Genomic DNA, 16,897 nt, shown 5'->3' on the forward strand with positions numbered 1-16,897 from the left:
AATTCCGTGGGTGATTGTTTTAAGAAATCAATATACCAAACTAATTTTAAAAACTCTGACTTTTACACATTAATTATTCTTTTCGAGGGGCCCTGAAGCGCCAACATCAGGCCCGGATTAAGTGTTTCGTAGGCCCTAGGCACCAGTGTTCCGAAGAATAGAGAAGGAAGGGGAAAGGAAGAGGGAATAAGAACTAAGTGGAGAATGTAAATAATAAACGCCGCTGCTCAAAACTCCGCGAAGCTAAAATCCGGTTCTGAAACCCATGTCAAAAGATTGTACATTCTGTCATGTCGGCACAAGCTGCCGCGCGAATTCGCTTCATCTACGGGGTCGACAGCTGCAGCTGTGCCTATAAAAAATATAAAAATATTTTAAAAATCCATTATGGGATTTAAAGACCCTCCCCCCCCCTGCAGTCTGGGATCAGGGAACAGGCCTGAACAAGGTATGCACAATGGTACTGAGCATGTACATGCAGTTTTGCGACAATGAAATAAAAACATCATAGCTGGATCGAATTTTGTATTTTCGAGCAATTTTAAAAATTAATTTCGAACGATTACAGTACACGCTCTCAATATAACAAATGAATCATTCTTGCAATTGTCCTCCGAAGAAAGAAAATAAAACAAAAAGTTATGTGGCGATGGCCAAGTCTTCAGGAGTCGGACTTATGACCCTAACTCAATGAGCCCCTTACCGACTTCCATATAGAACTCTTCCGGGACTCGGTACCCGGCCCACCACACCTCCTTCCCTGTCCATCCATGTAACTCGAAAGTCAGGCACCATAAAGGGAGGAAACGAGGTGGCACCCTAAGCCTTGCTGCCGAGTCAGCAAAAGAACCCCGTACCTATACGCAGATGCCAACCTGGACTTCGCAGACAGTCCCAACTTGTGAGTCAGCTTACCGACCAACCGAGCTAACTGCTGTTGGTAAATGACGACGGGAAATTAATACTCTTAAATGACAGAACCGCGTGCATCGAAAACCAAAAAATGACACCAAGCGGGTTTCGAACCCCTAACCCTGGGTCCACTGTCAGACAGCTTAACAACTGGGCTGATTCAGTAGGTGGTTTTCTCTTTGCGTTTAAACTTAATCCTCATTTCCGCAGTGGGAGAGTTACTTTGTGTTTCATAGCTGCGCGAAAGATGCATCAGTATCGTGCAATATAATTGCATGCTGTTACGTAACTCTTTTCTACAATCATTCTTATGTGCCGAGCAGTTGACTATTCAGAGTCACTTCAAGCAATTAACCTTACCAAGCTCGTCCTTATTCTGTCTCATCACTTATTGTTTCGCGTCGCGCGTCTTTCGGCCGGCACTGAAATGTCGCTATGATTGAGAAAAATTCGAGCAGGTTTCCCCCACCTCATTATATTTATAATCAAACTACTGACCCGTTTACACATTTTTACGAGTGAATTTTGTTTGTCTAATTCTACTTCAGCTCCCTTAGCTAGCTTGGAAAACTTCATCTTTTCTTGTACTTACGATAAGTCTAGGGAATGATGCCATTATAATAAATGTCACATTATTAACGTGTCTGTGGCATGATTAGAACCGTGACCACGCGAGTGCAATGACGGCCAGCCTGCGTAAATCTGTGCTGGCGAGTGGGGGGGGGGGGGGGGGGGATGACCCGTCATAAAATTTGGGCGATTCACAGTGCAGTGCGCCACCAAGAGTTTGCAATGGAGAGTCAGTTTTTTAAATTACGGTCGACAAAACAAGACCCATTTGAATGAGTGTCATTAAACAACTTTAGCTAAGTGGTTATAAATTCGGGTATAGCGTTCTGCCGCCTCACTAAAACACCATATTGATACAATGAAAAGAAAACGTCAAATTTATACTCGAATGATACGCTTACGAAACTACTGACCGAAAAAAACTAACAATTTCAAATGTCCCGCGCTGCATTTTGTCGACCATCTCCCACAATGCGCTAGGAAAAATGAACTCTCCGCGGCAAACTCTTGGTGGCACAGCATAAAACGCCCGAATTGCCCGGCCGTGGACATTCAAAAAAAAAAGGGGGGGGGGGCTGGACACCACATTATACTGGGACGCTCTTTATCAATATGTATACTCGCGCTTACATTTTAAAAAGCTTTTGTACTTTGTTTCTCCACTTTCCAGTGCTATTGAATCCATTTTAGCTGCTGGGACGTTCGGAAAATACCTCAAAATCCTCATATTTTTTTTCTCATCACAAAAAAGTGGGGGATGATTCAGTAGCCCATCCCCGCGGTCAAAAATTGTGGGGGGGGGGGGTATAATATACCCCACCCCACCCCCACCCCGGGAATTATGCCCCTGATGACGGCGCACGGAGCCAACGAGGCCAGTTTTCCATTTTGAGAGGGGCACAAATTGTTGTATTGCGAGAGGGGTCATTCGTGTTTTCGAGGGATAGTTTTCCCATCTCGAGAAGGTTCACAATCGTGTTAATGCGCGAGGGGTATTTGTGTTTTTGAGGGGCACTTTTGCATTATTAGAGAGGAGATCATTTTCAAACGCGATCATAGTGCTTTCATGTCCGTTTGAGGGCTGTTTGATGTGGCAAAATGAGGAATGTCTCCCAAGACCATGTTATGAGTAATCAACGCCTGAATAAGTTTAAATTATGATTTCTGCCAAAGCATGTTTCTTGAGGAAATCCAAATCAGAACTGTTTTTTTTTTCATTTGAAATTCACCATGGAAGATACTTAATACCTGGTCAATAATCAGGGAAAAATCAAAAGGTCAAGCGCACATGACTTATGACCCAGAAAAAAAATACTACAAATTTGTAATCATTTTTGAACAAACTCACTGTAAATTTTGCCTGATAGTTATAGATAACTAAATACCTACAGAATCAATTTATTTTTTTCCCTGGCTGTTATACAGCACTAGACAGGCTAAGTATCTTCCATGGTGCATATTGTTGTACCCTAACGTGGCGCGGCCCCCAACGTGGCGCACTTTGATTTTTCGCCTGTAGCGCGTACCTAGAGCAAAAGTTTTAACTGAAATTTCATCAAGTTCTAAACACTCCTGTTCATAAATCGCGAGTTTATTTACCCGTAACGAAGTTGGAAGAAAAATTATTTTGGAGAGATTTCCGATTTTATTTTCAAGTGCAAAGTGAACCCTTTGAAAATGCCCCGAAAAATAAGAAATTAATTTTTTGACAAACATCTGGCTGGGTATGTAAGTAGAGATAATAATTGTTTATCAGAATTTATCAAGTTAACAGAAATTCTTAAATGTTAATTTGGAATTTTCCAAGATTTATTTCAGTGCGCCACGTTAGGGAACACTCCGCCAATTTGTGCCCAATTTCCGGACGCCACTGACCGTTTTTGAATTTCGGATTAAATTTTATGAAACTGAAATTGTTCACAGAGGTTAAATAGCAAGCATTAATAAGGTAAAAGTATTAGTATTTTACTGCATGAATTTGAGGTTAAAGACGTTTGGCAACCGTACGAGGAAAGTCGGGTGAGCTTCGAAGTGCACCACGTTACATGCGTTGGGGAACACGACTACATGTATATTGTTGATGTACCCTAACGTGGCGCGGCCCCTAACGTGGCGCACTTTGATTTTTCGCCTGTAGCGCCTAGCTAGAGCAAAAGTTTTAACTGAAATTTCACAGAAAGTGAAATTTCATCGAATTATAAACACTCCCGTTCATAAATCGCGAGTTTATTTACCCGCTACAAAGTTAAAAGAAAAAATTATTTTGGCGTGATTTTCCGATTTTATTTTCAAGTGCAAAGTGAACCCTTTGAAAATGCCCCGAAAAATAAGAAATTAATTTTTTGACAAACATCTGGCTGGGTATGTAAGTAGAGATAATAATGATTTATCAGAATTTATCAAGTTTACAGAAATTCTTAAATGTTAATTTGGAATTTTCCGAGATTTATTTAAGTGCGCCACGTTAGGGAACACTCCGCCAAATTGTGCCCAATTTCCGGACGCCACCGATTTTTAATTTCGGCTTAAATTTTATGAAACCGAAATTGTTCACAGAGGTTAAACAGCAAGCATTAATAAGGTAAAAGTACCAGTATTTCACTGCATGAATTTGAGGTTTGTCAACAAAGAGGTTTGGCAACACTACACGAAGAAATTTGGGTAAGCTTCGAAGTGCGCCACGTTAGGGAACACGACTATATCAAGTGAACAACAATATACATGTACATGTAGTCCTAGGCTTATTTCGATTTCCTCAAAATCACTGTTCCCCACACATTATAACAGTGACCACAGACCACTGCGTGGTTCACAGTACGAATTAGAAAGACAACTATTTGAGCCACATTTATGGGGCTACCTGGGCGAATCAAAAGTTATATAAAATGTTGAGTTTTGCTTTGAAATGGGCCTAAGGCTAAGCTACACATACGTTTGCAGGATTCCCCGAAAATATATCATTAACAACATAACAAACTAGGCCTAGTACTAGCCTACTACTAGTCGACAGTACTTACTTCCAAAAGCACACAGCCACATGACACTTGACAGCCAGCAAATTCTGAAGGAGTTCCTGTTCGTGTTTAAGTGTTATGTTCATGCTAGTGCTCATATAAAGAGCTTAGAGCTCACTCGTTGAATCAATGCAGGCTGAATAACATGCTAAAATGTGCCGCCAAAACATTCTTAGCGAAACGTGCGCGTGTTTCATATCGTCTGCTTTTCGTGTGTGGCGTGCAATTTGAGCAGCGCCCTCTGTTGACGTTTAAAGCGCCCTCTGTGTCATTCAATGTCGGCGACGCGATAGCTTTTTTGCATATGTGGATGGAGGGGGCTATTTGAAGTTTTAAACATTGGTATACATGTACGTGTATTGATGAAAAGAAAAAAAAATGCCTGCTCTAAATAACGAACCCCCCCCCCCCCCCCCATTATCTGTGCCCGCCATATTTTAAAGGCATATAGGATCTTTTGTATTTTTTTCATCCTAAAAGTAACCAACCGAATTACAACATGTACATGTATGTATTATCAAAAAGCTTACAAGTGTCATTTTGAAGAAATCAAGAAATCAGGTGCGGTTCTACTGGAGGGGGCTAGGGGGAATTTAGTTCCCCAAACTTAAGTGCAGCTCCCACAAAAAAATAATTGCCAAAAAAAAGGAAATAACAGCAGCGAATGTTAGGTAACGTCACATGCCAACAATATACATGTATATGTACTTGAACCCCCCCCCCCCCCAAATAAAAAACGTAGTCACTATAGCCAGCCAGGCGCGGATCCAGAGGGGGTGGTTTTTGTGTCGAACCCTCCCTCTCCCCCAGTTAAAAATGGTATTGATATTAATAACGTACATGTCCGCTAGAGCCAAAGTGTGCATTATTGTAGGGTTTGATCCTGCAATCATGCCCCCCCCCCCCCTATTTGAGAATGGGACCCTTTCTAGCAATTAACATTTTCATCTTCAGCATCAGATTTCCCAGGAATTAAAAACATTGAGGGTACATTGTACATGTACTCAAAATATTCACCTCAACTGAGAAATTTAAGTACATGTACTGGCAAAACTAAAGACCTGTCATATTATTTAGCACAGTCTTACTGGTCATTATGTGTTTTAAAAACCAATACATGTAAGTGGAATCAGGACAAGTAGCAATACATTAGGATAATCTAAACTTTATTACAATTTCCTCAGACGCCAGCTGAATACATTTCGTAATATGTACAATTTTAATTCAGAACTTGCACCTTTGCTGTGTATTTTGTGTTTTAATCAACATATTTCTGGCTTTATTTTTTACAGAACATGTTGTAAATTATATAAAGGTGTCTGGCCAAACTGCCAAAATTCAACGCACAAAACTGGAACATGTATGTTATTCAACGACGACTGAATCAACAATGTGTAGCTTTATGCTAAGAACATATTTACACCGACTCATGCATTTAAAAAAAAAATGGTATAATATTGAGAGGAATACAAAGGGTATAACAGTTGTACATGTAGTACTTATTAAATAGTCCTCCATCCCAAATTGATATCTCAAAGCAACTTGCCAGCAAATACTGAACTACCAGAAAACAAAAATTGCCGTGCTCTCCCAAAAAACGAGTTTGGCAATAAGCCAATGCAGTATCTCAATGAAGTAGTCTGTTCAAAGATCATTCGGAAAAAAATTGTTGATGGGATGTTACACAAACCCATTCTGTTCAAAATTAACGCGCTTGTGCGTTCATGTGCCTTCGATGAGCGTTCGATTATCCCGAGTGACCTGTGACCAAAATCATTGTGCACATGCGCAGTTGAAACACTGAACTGGCTTATTGGCAGCGATCACTACAATATGCTGATGGCTATACATTGTACAGTCGACTCTCGTTAGTACAAACTCTGTTTATACAAAATTCTGGTTATAACAAACATAAAGCCTTAGTCCCGACTGTGCATTTATGTGCACAATGAATGGGACTTATGTTCCTCTTAATACAAAATTCTGATATGACAAACAATTTGGCTAGGTCCGAACGAGTTTGTTTTAACGAGACTCGACTGTACATGTAAACATGTGGATAAAAATCCTACAACGCATGCCACCTTTTGAGATCTTTATTTTATCTTTGCAGCAAATTCTACACATTGGCTTGATTTTTGGGTTCATTATGCAAAACCTATAAATAAAGAGTAGTGAAAAAGACTCCTCGATTATAATTACAGAGAAAAAAAATTTGATTGCTACTTAAATATTTTGACAACTTTTTTTACAGCACAAGAGACTGGCACGGCTGTAAAGAAAAGAAATTCTGGACACTGTTAACTAATTAAAAGAAAAAATCACGACCCTAACCAATTTAAGTGAGATGTTCGACAAAACCCACTTTGTACTTGTACATATTCTGCAAAGACTGAAGAATCATACATCTCTTACAAACAACAAAAGTCTTGAGCACTTTCCATCTTAAGTCCAACCAACATGAGAAACAGGATAGCTACACTTTTGTTCGGTTACAAGACGGTACAGGACAAAAAAATCTGCCTCTGAATTGGGCAAAAATGTCTCAGAAGTGTAGATGGACATTTAAAATCTTCGTATAAAAAAAAAACTTTCCATGAGTTTCAAAACGATTCCAGCCTGTGTAGTTCAGTCCATCATCTGAAAAGCCACAGCGGTCAGATTAAAACTGAGGCTTGTCAGATAATTTGAAGTGAAAAAGGTATCCCTTGTTGTTCGGGGGCTACTTTTGTGCTCCTTTGCTTACGGGCAAGTACAGCTTGAATTCCTGGGGTAGTTCTTCCTCTGAGTACAGTCGGTCTGAAAAGTACACACGTCGGATCCTGCAGTTGGCATGAATCTGGAATGAGTGAAGAAAATGCAACAGACAAATTAAAAATAATATCCCTCAATTTTTTTAATGACTGAACAAGCATGTGGTTCATAAAAAAATAACAGTATTTGAGTGGATGTCGGATTGCAGGTTCTGGCTAAAGCCAAACATCAACCCTAACTCCTTGGGTATTTTTACTAGACGGTATGCTGAATCCGCCAAAGTCCTACAGCAACAAACACAGCCGAGGAGTTAAACTGTTTGAGATTCTGAATCCATCATAGTCGCCAACTGCTCAATATGCATGATATGGAGGTATCCTGAATCCATCAAAATTATGAAGTTCAGCTAGGCTTACAATCCTAAATTTGTCAAAATCCTCCTGTTTGTTCAATATGGAGGTATCCTGAATCCACTGAAATACCCCAAACCAGGGGTGTGGGTTTTGACGGTAAAGGTAACCAACTGGGGTTCACAGGAACAGAGTGCCCATCTCTTTTTCATTAGCGATTGGGCCAGACTCATTATGCTGCTGTGGGGTGATCGTCACACCTCCTCCACAGCGAGTCTGTTACCTTCCCAGCATTTAATAATGCCCATTTAACACCTGGGTTGAGAGAAGTAATTGAGGTAAAGCGCCTTACTCAAGGGCACAACACCATGGCCACGGTGGGCTTGAACCCACAACCTCACGATCATGAATCCTGTGCTCTACCGCTAGCTGACATGGGCCTTACCTGAACTCTCAGTGTCTCAATGTAGTTTGTACCATAAGCGCGTCTTGTGAAGTCTGATAAGTTGAACTGCAAGAAAAACACATACAGAAAACTCATAAATGGACTGTGTTTGGATTTTACCCCAAGAGTTAGATGTCTTGATGTACATGTACCATGTCCACACTATAACAGTTGGATGTTTGATGCACAATGTCCAATTACACAGTGATTTTGCATGGTTAAATGACCTCAAACCTTACCCTACACCTCCCATTAACACATAAAGACATGCTGAGTATATGGGCGTGCATTTATGGGTAGTACAAAAATCGGGTACCCACAATTGAAAAAAACATGGGTACCTGTTCTAAGAAACCCACCCCCAAAATTCTAATCTCACGAGTTGCTGTACAGATTGTTCGTAAAGGTCTGCACAACAATACTACCACATCGGTGAGTCAGTAGAGCAAGGTACTAGGATGTACATGTAGGCATTAAGTGAGCTCAAAACATTTAGCTTCACGGTGTAAATTAATTGCACTTTCACAAGCGTCATAAATGTGAATCGGTTTTGCTTTTTCATGTCGCAAGGTTTTCATTTGGAAAATTCTCCACAAATGACATTCAAAACCTTTCTTTTTAATTGTCTGAGAAGTTACTATTACAATGTACATTGTTAATGTGTAAAGTTGGTTACAGGTACTCAATTCCATAATCTGGAACCGGCTCCTGTACTCGGGTACCCAGTTCCAATGCACAGGCCTAGCCAAGTTTACAGTTCAGAATACGTTCATGATACCACTTTCTGAAGAAACTTCAAATCCAGTAAAAACCGACTCAAAATGCAACTGTTGGTAACTGTTGTCCAATGCAGTCAAATTACACACCTGAATTTGATTCCATCCGTCGTCCAATCTCATTGGCATCGTGCAGATGAAGGGCTTTACCCTCGTTGTGCTTTGGTAGTTGCTGGCCCGGAACCGCCGCTTTACGTTCTTATCGTCCAGGACTTGGACCTCAAACGTGAAGTATTTCTTTAGGTTTTTGATGATCATGACCAAGAAGGGTAGCTTGATCCCCAGGCCCTTCTTGGGATCTGCTGGACTTGTGATAAACGTCGTGCTGACATTTGTGCCTACCACTTCAATTACTAGTGACTGGATGTCGTTGTCTGTGATGCGTTTGATGTGCCCATTACGGACCTAATTACAAGAAGGGGAAAAGGGAACAAAAGCTATTTGAACTGCTGATTAGTTAAAACCTAAAGAAACCATGTAGAATTTTTGATTTGTCAAAAGTAATATATCGACTAGGGGAGTTTTAAGACTAATGAACAGCGTCAAAGTGTGAGGCGCATACTGGTCAATAAGCCACTACATTGGGAGCGACTTTGCGCGGACCAAGGAAGTGATATGTGCCCTGCGCCATATGACAGTATGGGCTTTTGGCACGGAGTACATATCATTACACGCAACAGTTGCTGATTCAGCGCAGCTTGGCACAACTCGGTAGACACATTTAACTGTGAGCGGTAAGTTTATCAGAATATTTTGTTCTTTTTTTCAAAATTACCACTTGAAAACAATTTAAGGGATCTTATGGCATGTCATGAATGTGTAGATCGATCCAGGGTAATTGTTTTTCTCATTTGTATTCTCTTTACCAGTTTTTTTTGGGGGGCCTTTTCTCCCCAAGGGTATGCACAAAAAAGGCATACTGTGTGTCAGTGATATAAATGTGTAGTCAAAGTATGCCTATTTGGTGGAGCGCTTGTACGGAGGGTACCGAGGTTCCAGCGCTCCACTCAGTAGAGCTACAGTCTATATTGCTACATTACGGAAAGGGAATTTTTTTATTTTTTTTGGAAAATTGGGACCGATTTGACCTAGGCCTATTTGTTGTTCCGCACTAGTGAGGAGTACCATGAGCCGAAGTTTAGGGGCAAAATGTAGGCCCCTACAGCTGTTTTTTTTTTTTTTCAGCACTGCGTCCATATCCAAGGCAAGGCAAAACAGGGTTGTGTTGTCAAGGAGAATCCCGTCAAGGATAAAGCCAGTATCCATGGTATCAGTATCATATGTCATAATCATATAATAAACGCAGTGGCTATTGTTACGGCAGCCGTAATGAAATTTCCCATTTTCTATCGTTACGGTAGTACTGCAACTTTTATAAAAACATGAGAAGCAAATATAAAATTAGAAGGAAAAAAAGTGAATTTGAACGTTATGAAATTCGGACTTTATTTCCCTTTTAAAAAAATCCTCCAAAGCCTCAGGTTAGAAAAGGAAACAAAATTGAGTGCAAAACTGAGATGCGAACCCGCAACCTCGCGGTGCAAAATCCTACCCTCTATCGACTGGGCTGTCGCACTGCTCGCTAAAACGTGGGGAAACAAATAATTATATACCTGCGTGCGTATCAAAAAAGTATCGTAGAGGGCGCTAAACAACGGCTGCCGTAACGATAGCCACTTCGTATAAATAAACACAACCAAGAAGCACCTGAAGAAAACACCAACTCTTGGAAGTAAGCATACAATAATTATGACTCTGTCTTAATATGAAAGCAATTAAATAATAATATTCCAACAATGTAATGAAACTTTGAAAGTTCTTCGAGGAATTCTCCTCCATAATCATGTGCAATAAAATCACTATCCAAAATGGCCACCGTACGACTGTCATTCCGCACACTCAATGTCAAAAACCCAAAATTGTGATTCAATATTTCTCACGAAAGCTAACACCATATTGAAACTACGTACCTTCTTCTGCCATAGTTGAAGCGGCTTGCTTCCTATGCTGTATAATATCGATAAAAATCCGCTCTGAAACGTGTTTTTGAACATTTTGAACTCGTCGATTTAATATTGCAGGCGTGTTTATTTCGGACAACCCTCATACACGGGTGTGCTCGCTCGGTTCTCTCGTCGCTAAGTGAGCTCTACAATGTGTACGTTGGTTCTTGACCCGTCGCCTGGCGACCGAAGCACACAGTGTGAAGATAAATCATTCCGCCCGTACTCCGACACTGGTTAACAAACAGCATACACGCGTGTTTGTTATAGAGTTGGACAGGGTACCAGTACGTGCAAACCCTATCTCAAACAGGGACGGGAGGCGGAAAATAAAACGGGTTGTGTTGTAGTTACTGCAATATAGAAGACAGCGCCCATAACCATGAAGAGGCCGAGGTGAAAAGACAATCAAATCGGGGCCGGAGGGGGGGGGGGGGGGCAAGTTGCGTCTCTCCCCCTCCCCTCTTTTTGCAACATTTTGCCATTTTTGTTAAATCGTAAATGAAAACGCCAGCAATTTTACGAAGTATAATAGAATGGCGGGGGGGGGGGGGGGGATGAACCACTTCCAGTTGTTCCCAAACCAAGATACGTACGCCACTGCATTGGAACCAGAATTTTTGTAAAGTACTTGGGGACTTGGGAAGAGTTAGAATTAAGGGGACCCCATAATAGGTTTTCTTCCCTTTCATTATTTTAAAATTAAGTCCGGATGATAAAAACATAGAGGTTGGCGTTTGCATACTGGCAATCTACGTCATCTGTTTAACCACGGAGAAATAAAAATACATGTACATGCTGTTACTGAGAATCACTGGTCGATCTTGAATGTTCCTCCTTTGCGACAGGGATTTCTAATAACCATTTACAAGACTTTAATGTGACAGCCTCCAAATTTATGAGCTAATGTATCATCAGTGATTTTCCCCCTTAATTAAAACAATATTTTAGATACACTGCAAAAAAGCATGCGTCCAATACTATGTGGTTTTCAACCATGTCAACTATAGGTTTCTACCTTTAACTTCGGTCAACTCTTTTCCGCAACTTATTACTTTACTTTCTGCATATTTTCTACGATTTCAGATGATCAGACGGGAATAATCTATTTCCTTTCACAATTTTATAGTTGACGCCTCCTCCCCCACTTAAAATGAGGAAATATTTTGGAATTCTGACTTTTTTCTAGTTGAAAGTAGTCACTTGGTACAGATCATTGGCTTAGTATTGTACACAGTAACACATTCAAATCACCCAATTTTACCGCGCCAAGGTACGAACTACTTTTCCCTCCCAAGCGAACTACTTTTTGCTTCACATGGCGCGCAAGGTACAATATGGAGTTTGTGCAGCGGCAAGTCGGGCATGCGCGTTGGTGTGTTTGAAGATTACCTTCGGTGCCATGGAGGAGGTTACCCGGGAGATGTCGTTTCAGCGTTTGTCATTGGACAAAGGGTTTTGCGATGAGCGTATACGGCATGGCAGCAAAGGTGAATGAAGTATTTCTAGTACAATGTATACCAGGCGATGTCGGGTCAGTTATTAATAGGGTAATTTATCACGTGTATAAAGAAGCCGCATCAAGTTCACACGGTACAGAAATTAATGGTGTATGAACGATTTTCAGGGCATGTACTTTCAAGTGCAAAAACAAAGATTGAACTTTGTCAATTGGTGAAGTATGCCTAAGAACAATTAATGTGTCATTGATAAGGTGAACCATGGCATGGGTGAATTGAACAACACAGAATTGAGGGCTGAATGTGTTTTTCCAAACGAACAAAGTTTGTTGATGCCCTTTTTTTTGGAGGGGTTGTCTTAATTTTTTTCCTCAGTCCCCTGACGTATGACAAGAATGTCAGGGGAGCTGAGGGTTAAGGAGACAGATAGAGGGGCCAAAGCTATACGACCAAAAAAATCCGAATCTGTCATTCGTTGAAAATAATATTGAGACTTCCGCTGTCAACGCCATTGGGTTAAAAAAAAACACACAGGATATTTCATGTTGAAAATTATTACCCCACCAACTTAAACGAGTATAATGCCAGACATTAGTTTTTTTATAGGGACCGTACCGGGAGTCACTATTGTGTCCAAAATAAATTCACCAGCCCCTTAATTGGTCGAATTTCTCCCTATGTAAATAACTATACAATTGCTCTACGACGACATAAAAAACTTGGACATTTGTCAACAAAATATGCAGAAAAAATACATTAACAAACGAAGGGGAAGTAGTGGTCTTCCGGACACAAAATATGATTCTTCACAGGCACCATAGCAACTAGCGTCGCAGTCTATTAAAGTTATGACCCATTCAGTTGACAATTACACAGATTAGCCTACCGTGATCGATGACAAACGCCTGGCAACAGAGGGCGTTCAACAAGTGTGTGTACAGATTGTGCATGAAAAGGCTTCCTAACACATTAGCACCTAGAGCCGACTCATTTCGGGAAAAAAAGGTTGCAAACTGACGCTACTTTCGAAACAGAAAAAAATAACCTTTGTTTGTTGCTTACCTTGTACCTCAGAGAGTATAGGTCATGGGGGAACTGTAAGGAATATGTTAACAGAGTCTTTGAAAAGAGATTTGTTGGGCGAATATGTGGCCAACTTATTCAATTTTTACCTTGTCACTGCATGTTTCCACCGCGTCGGTTGAGGCCTCCTCTACGTCAACATGCGGTGACATGTAAACATTCAGTAAGTTGGCCACACATTCGCCTACAAATCTCTCTTAAAGACTTTGTCAACATATTCCTTATAGTTCTCACATAAAAGTATACTCTCTGAGATACAAGACAAGGAAAACATTTTGTTCTGTTTCGAAAGTATAGCGTCATACTGCAGGATGCAACATTCTTTCCCTTACGACGTCGTGTTTGACCACAGAAAAATTATCTCGCAGCTATGGGTTAACAAATTCTTCAAAACACAGTTTCAGACATTTTCGCATGAGTGATGACCACTGAAAATGTATAACATTGCGAACTGCATTAGGCCTATACAACATTCAGAACGCACGTGGAAATAATGTATCCACGCCACGGACTTCTTTGGCTGTGTACAAAGTCTATTAAGTGCATTTTTCAAACTATATTCTAACAAAAAAGCAAATGTGTCTCAGTCCCAGATTCACGTCTTTTCAACGTTGTTGCAATGACGGACCTTCATTATAAAAAAAAGTGGCGTCAGGATGCAACATTCTTTCTACACAGGTTTACACATTTCTCCAGTTTTTGGGTTTTTTTCACCACCTTATTTTCATGTGACGTGGAGAAACAGAGATGAGAATGAAAGTTTGGATCATATGCGTCCTATACTCCGTGAATTTGCGTATTTTTAATTAAAGTTAAACTCACAATAACCAACGGGCTTATACAGCTGTACTGCATGGGTTTTGTTTGAGGGAAAAAATCAATCCAGGCCCCGATTTGATGTAAAACAAAGCCAATACGATACCTTTTTCGTGATTTGGACGTCACATCAGATTCCGGTACCGGTTCCAAATCGGTGTGTGTTGTATCTGCCGCCTGACAGGATTTATCATGGGTTGGCCTATCTTGAACGTCGAAGAACTGTGTTCGATAAGGAGCTCAGTAAGAAGGTCTTCATCATGTAACTTTTCCCTCAAAATATTATATAGGTCTACGACGTTGTCATTATATCAGATTCTCCTGATATGCATGGGATCCATCACTGCGAAAAGTCTGCACTAAAAACACCTCATCCTCTGAACTATCCATGTTCGCGACGTCAAGGTGCCGCAGACCACAATGATACACAAAACACACCCCTCGTGGAAACACACCCGACTGCATGGAACTAAAGAATTCAGATTTTCATCTGGCCTGAACTTAAACAATTACGAGTCTACGGTTTTCATATTCTCAGCATAAGGCCGTATGGGAGTTTTTAGGGCCTACTTCGTAAGATCCTCGCAGACGCCCTTTATGTAAATTTGAACCATGTCACGAATGCATGACTTTTTATCTCGACTCGACTTACTCAACAGTTCGTGACATTAGCCTATGTGAGGTATGGCAGACACAATAGGAGGGTGCTGTTTCATCATTTGAGTCACTCACTTGTATTTACCCAAACCAAATAGCGACCCTCATACTGTCTCCGCCATGTCTCAACTTGGCTAATTCATGCATCATTTGGGCGCAACGGGTTCAAGTCAGAGAATACTACACTCGCAAGTGTGGATTCTTTTAAATTACGAATCTATACTTTCTAGTGTATTCTACTTAACGGATCAACACAAGTCTCTGAGTAACTACACAATGCCAAAGCAATGCTATTCTTTCTATCCGTTTGACAAGTGTCATTCCGACAAACTGTGTTCAAGAAATGTGTTTCTTTGTTTTCGCTGGTCCCAGAGGGCCAGTGTACCGCCCTCTTGCACTCATCTCGGTCACTGACTCACTGATATTTGTGAATTAGACTTGTTTAAATCCCACCTTGACCCCAAAACTGGACTCTGGACTACCTAGATCCTTTTAAACCAAATTACTAGACTTGCTAAGTTTCGTTTTCCAAACAACGTATCCGAAACACTTAAAAAATATCACACCAACGAAGATAATATTAATAAAAATACTTCAAGTTAAACTTGCGCAGGTTGCGCACCCCCCCCCCCCGCATGCTGGCAGCATTTCTACAGTCAGTTAGTAAGCAGTGTACCTAATTGAAATCGACAATAACCTCATTTGACCCCTAGATAACCTTTGACCTCAAATGTCTCAAATCATCTTAAGTCCCCTTACCCCAGATTATTGTCACAAAGTTTGGTTGAGAGTGAAGTCTGACTTTTCATGACTGTTGACAGCACTTTTCAGTTTGCCTAAACAAAAAAACCAAAAAAAAACAGGTGACCTCATTTGGCCACTAGATGATCTTTGACCTCATATGTCTCAAGCCATCTTGAGTCGCCCTGCCCAAAAATTATTGTCACCAAGTTTGGTTGAGATTGAAGTCTGACTTTTCATATGACAGCACTAATCAGTTAACCTTACCAAAATGAAAGACAGACAGACAGACACACACACCACCCCTACACCCACACAGAAGGAATATACTATCGCAAGATCCCCTTTCTTTGCTTAAAAATCAGGGGGATAAAAATGGAAAATGTTGAAATCAAAAGCAACAAGGCTTTAAAGTTACATATCTGAATATAATTACTATATCATTTTACCCAAAGGCCAATTAAAAGTCACCAGATGTAAAGCCCACCCCAAGCAAAAGAATTTCACACACGACACACAGGGACTTCCAGCGCAACAATCATTGAAGATGCACTTTATTTTTTTTTATCCTCTTCAAATTGCAAAATATGCCCAATGTTAAATAAAGCCCACATTACATCAAACACAAAATGACTTGGCTTTACAGAGTACCGATACTGATTTCTCATTCCAGTAATGGTGTACTCATTTATACACACATTTGTTTTGCCTTAATCTGATATAAATCATCACACTGTAACGTCAACATGGTGTACGTCCCCGTGATACCCCTGGTACAATGTATACAAATGTATACAAATCATTTACATTTTTTTTTAAGTAAACACAAATTCATGGGACAAACCAGCCACCAACTGTATAGGCTGATTATTTACAACAAACAAGCATCAAAGTAAGCACATTTCCAGTAAGGGGTGGACATTTTCATCAGCCAGCCTTGGACCACTTACTGCGCTTGAAAGAAATGTTCCTGGGCTATCAGTAGCCTGTCCAATTCAGATATTTCTGGAACTCCTTTTGAGTTTTCAGACTAACAAGAATCCAACACGGCATCTAAACAGGTCCAACGCTCTGCAGTATGTCCCCCCAAAAAGTCTGTCTGACTATTTTTGAAATAACGACACAACCGTGGTGTCAATTTTGACAATTTTTGATTGTGCAGATACTATCCTTGGCCTAAACCCCTATGAGCTTCATGTAATTTCCCTCACGCGTCACTGCACAATGGACAATTGACCATCGCAACATTTTGGACACTGTGACCAAGTTCCTTGCCTTAATCCATTTCAGTGTTGTGTTATGTAAGCTGTGTAAAA

The 16,897-nt window shown here is 40.5% G+C and overlaps 1 protein-coding gene across 1 annotated transcript; it reads right to left on the minus strand.

Moving 5' to 3' along the window:
• Positions 1-6,595: 6,595 nt before the first annotated feature.
• On the minus strand, positions 6,596-10,988 carry LOC119745653 (cilia- and flagella-associated protein 20). The gene is made up of 4 exons (XM_038222174.1): positions 10,792-10,988; positions 8,912-9,226; positions 8,046-8,111; positions 6,596-7,335 (listed from the first exon to the last, which is right to left on the minus strand). Exons 1-4 carry the CDS (start codon positions 10,873-10,875, stop codon positions 7,219-7,221), a joined length of 582 nt encoding a protein of 193 aa, XP_038078102.1. The 5' UTR covers positions 10,876-10,988; the 3' UTR covers positions 6,596-7,218.
• Between the last annotated feature and the right edge of the window lie 5,909 nt (positions 10,989-16,897).

This window comes from Patiria miniata, unplaced genomic scaffold (assembly GCF_015706575.1).
Source record: "Patiria miniata isolate m_02_andy unplaced genomic scaffold, ASM1570657v1 HiC_scaffold_12, whole genome shotgun sequence".
NCBI classification, from domain to species: Eukaryota; Metazoa; Echinodermata; class Asteroidea; order Valvatida; family Asterinidae; genus Patiria; species Patiria miniata.

Excerpts from the sequence above, each read along its gene's own strand:
- LOC119745653 (XM_038222174.1), bottom strand. The coding sequence starts at position 10,875 with ATGTTCAAAAACACGTTTCAGAGCGGATTTTTATCGATATTATACAGC. Across the intron at positions 9,227-10,791 it reads TTCAACTATGGCAGAAGAAG|GTCCGTAATGGGCACATCAA; the intron begins GTACGTAGTTTC and ends TCTTGTAATTAG. Across the intron at positions 7,336-8,045 it reads TTGAGACACTGAGAGTTCAG|ATTCATGCCAACTGCAGGAT; the intron begins GTAAGGCCCATG and ends CACTCATTCCAG.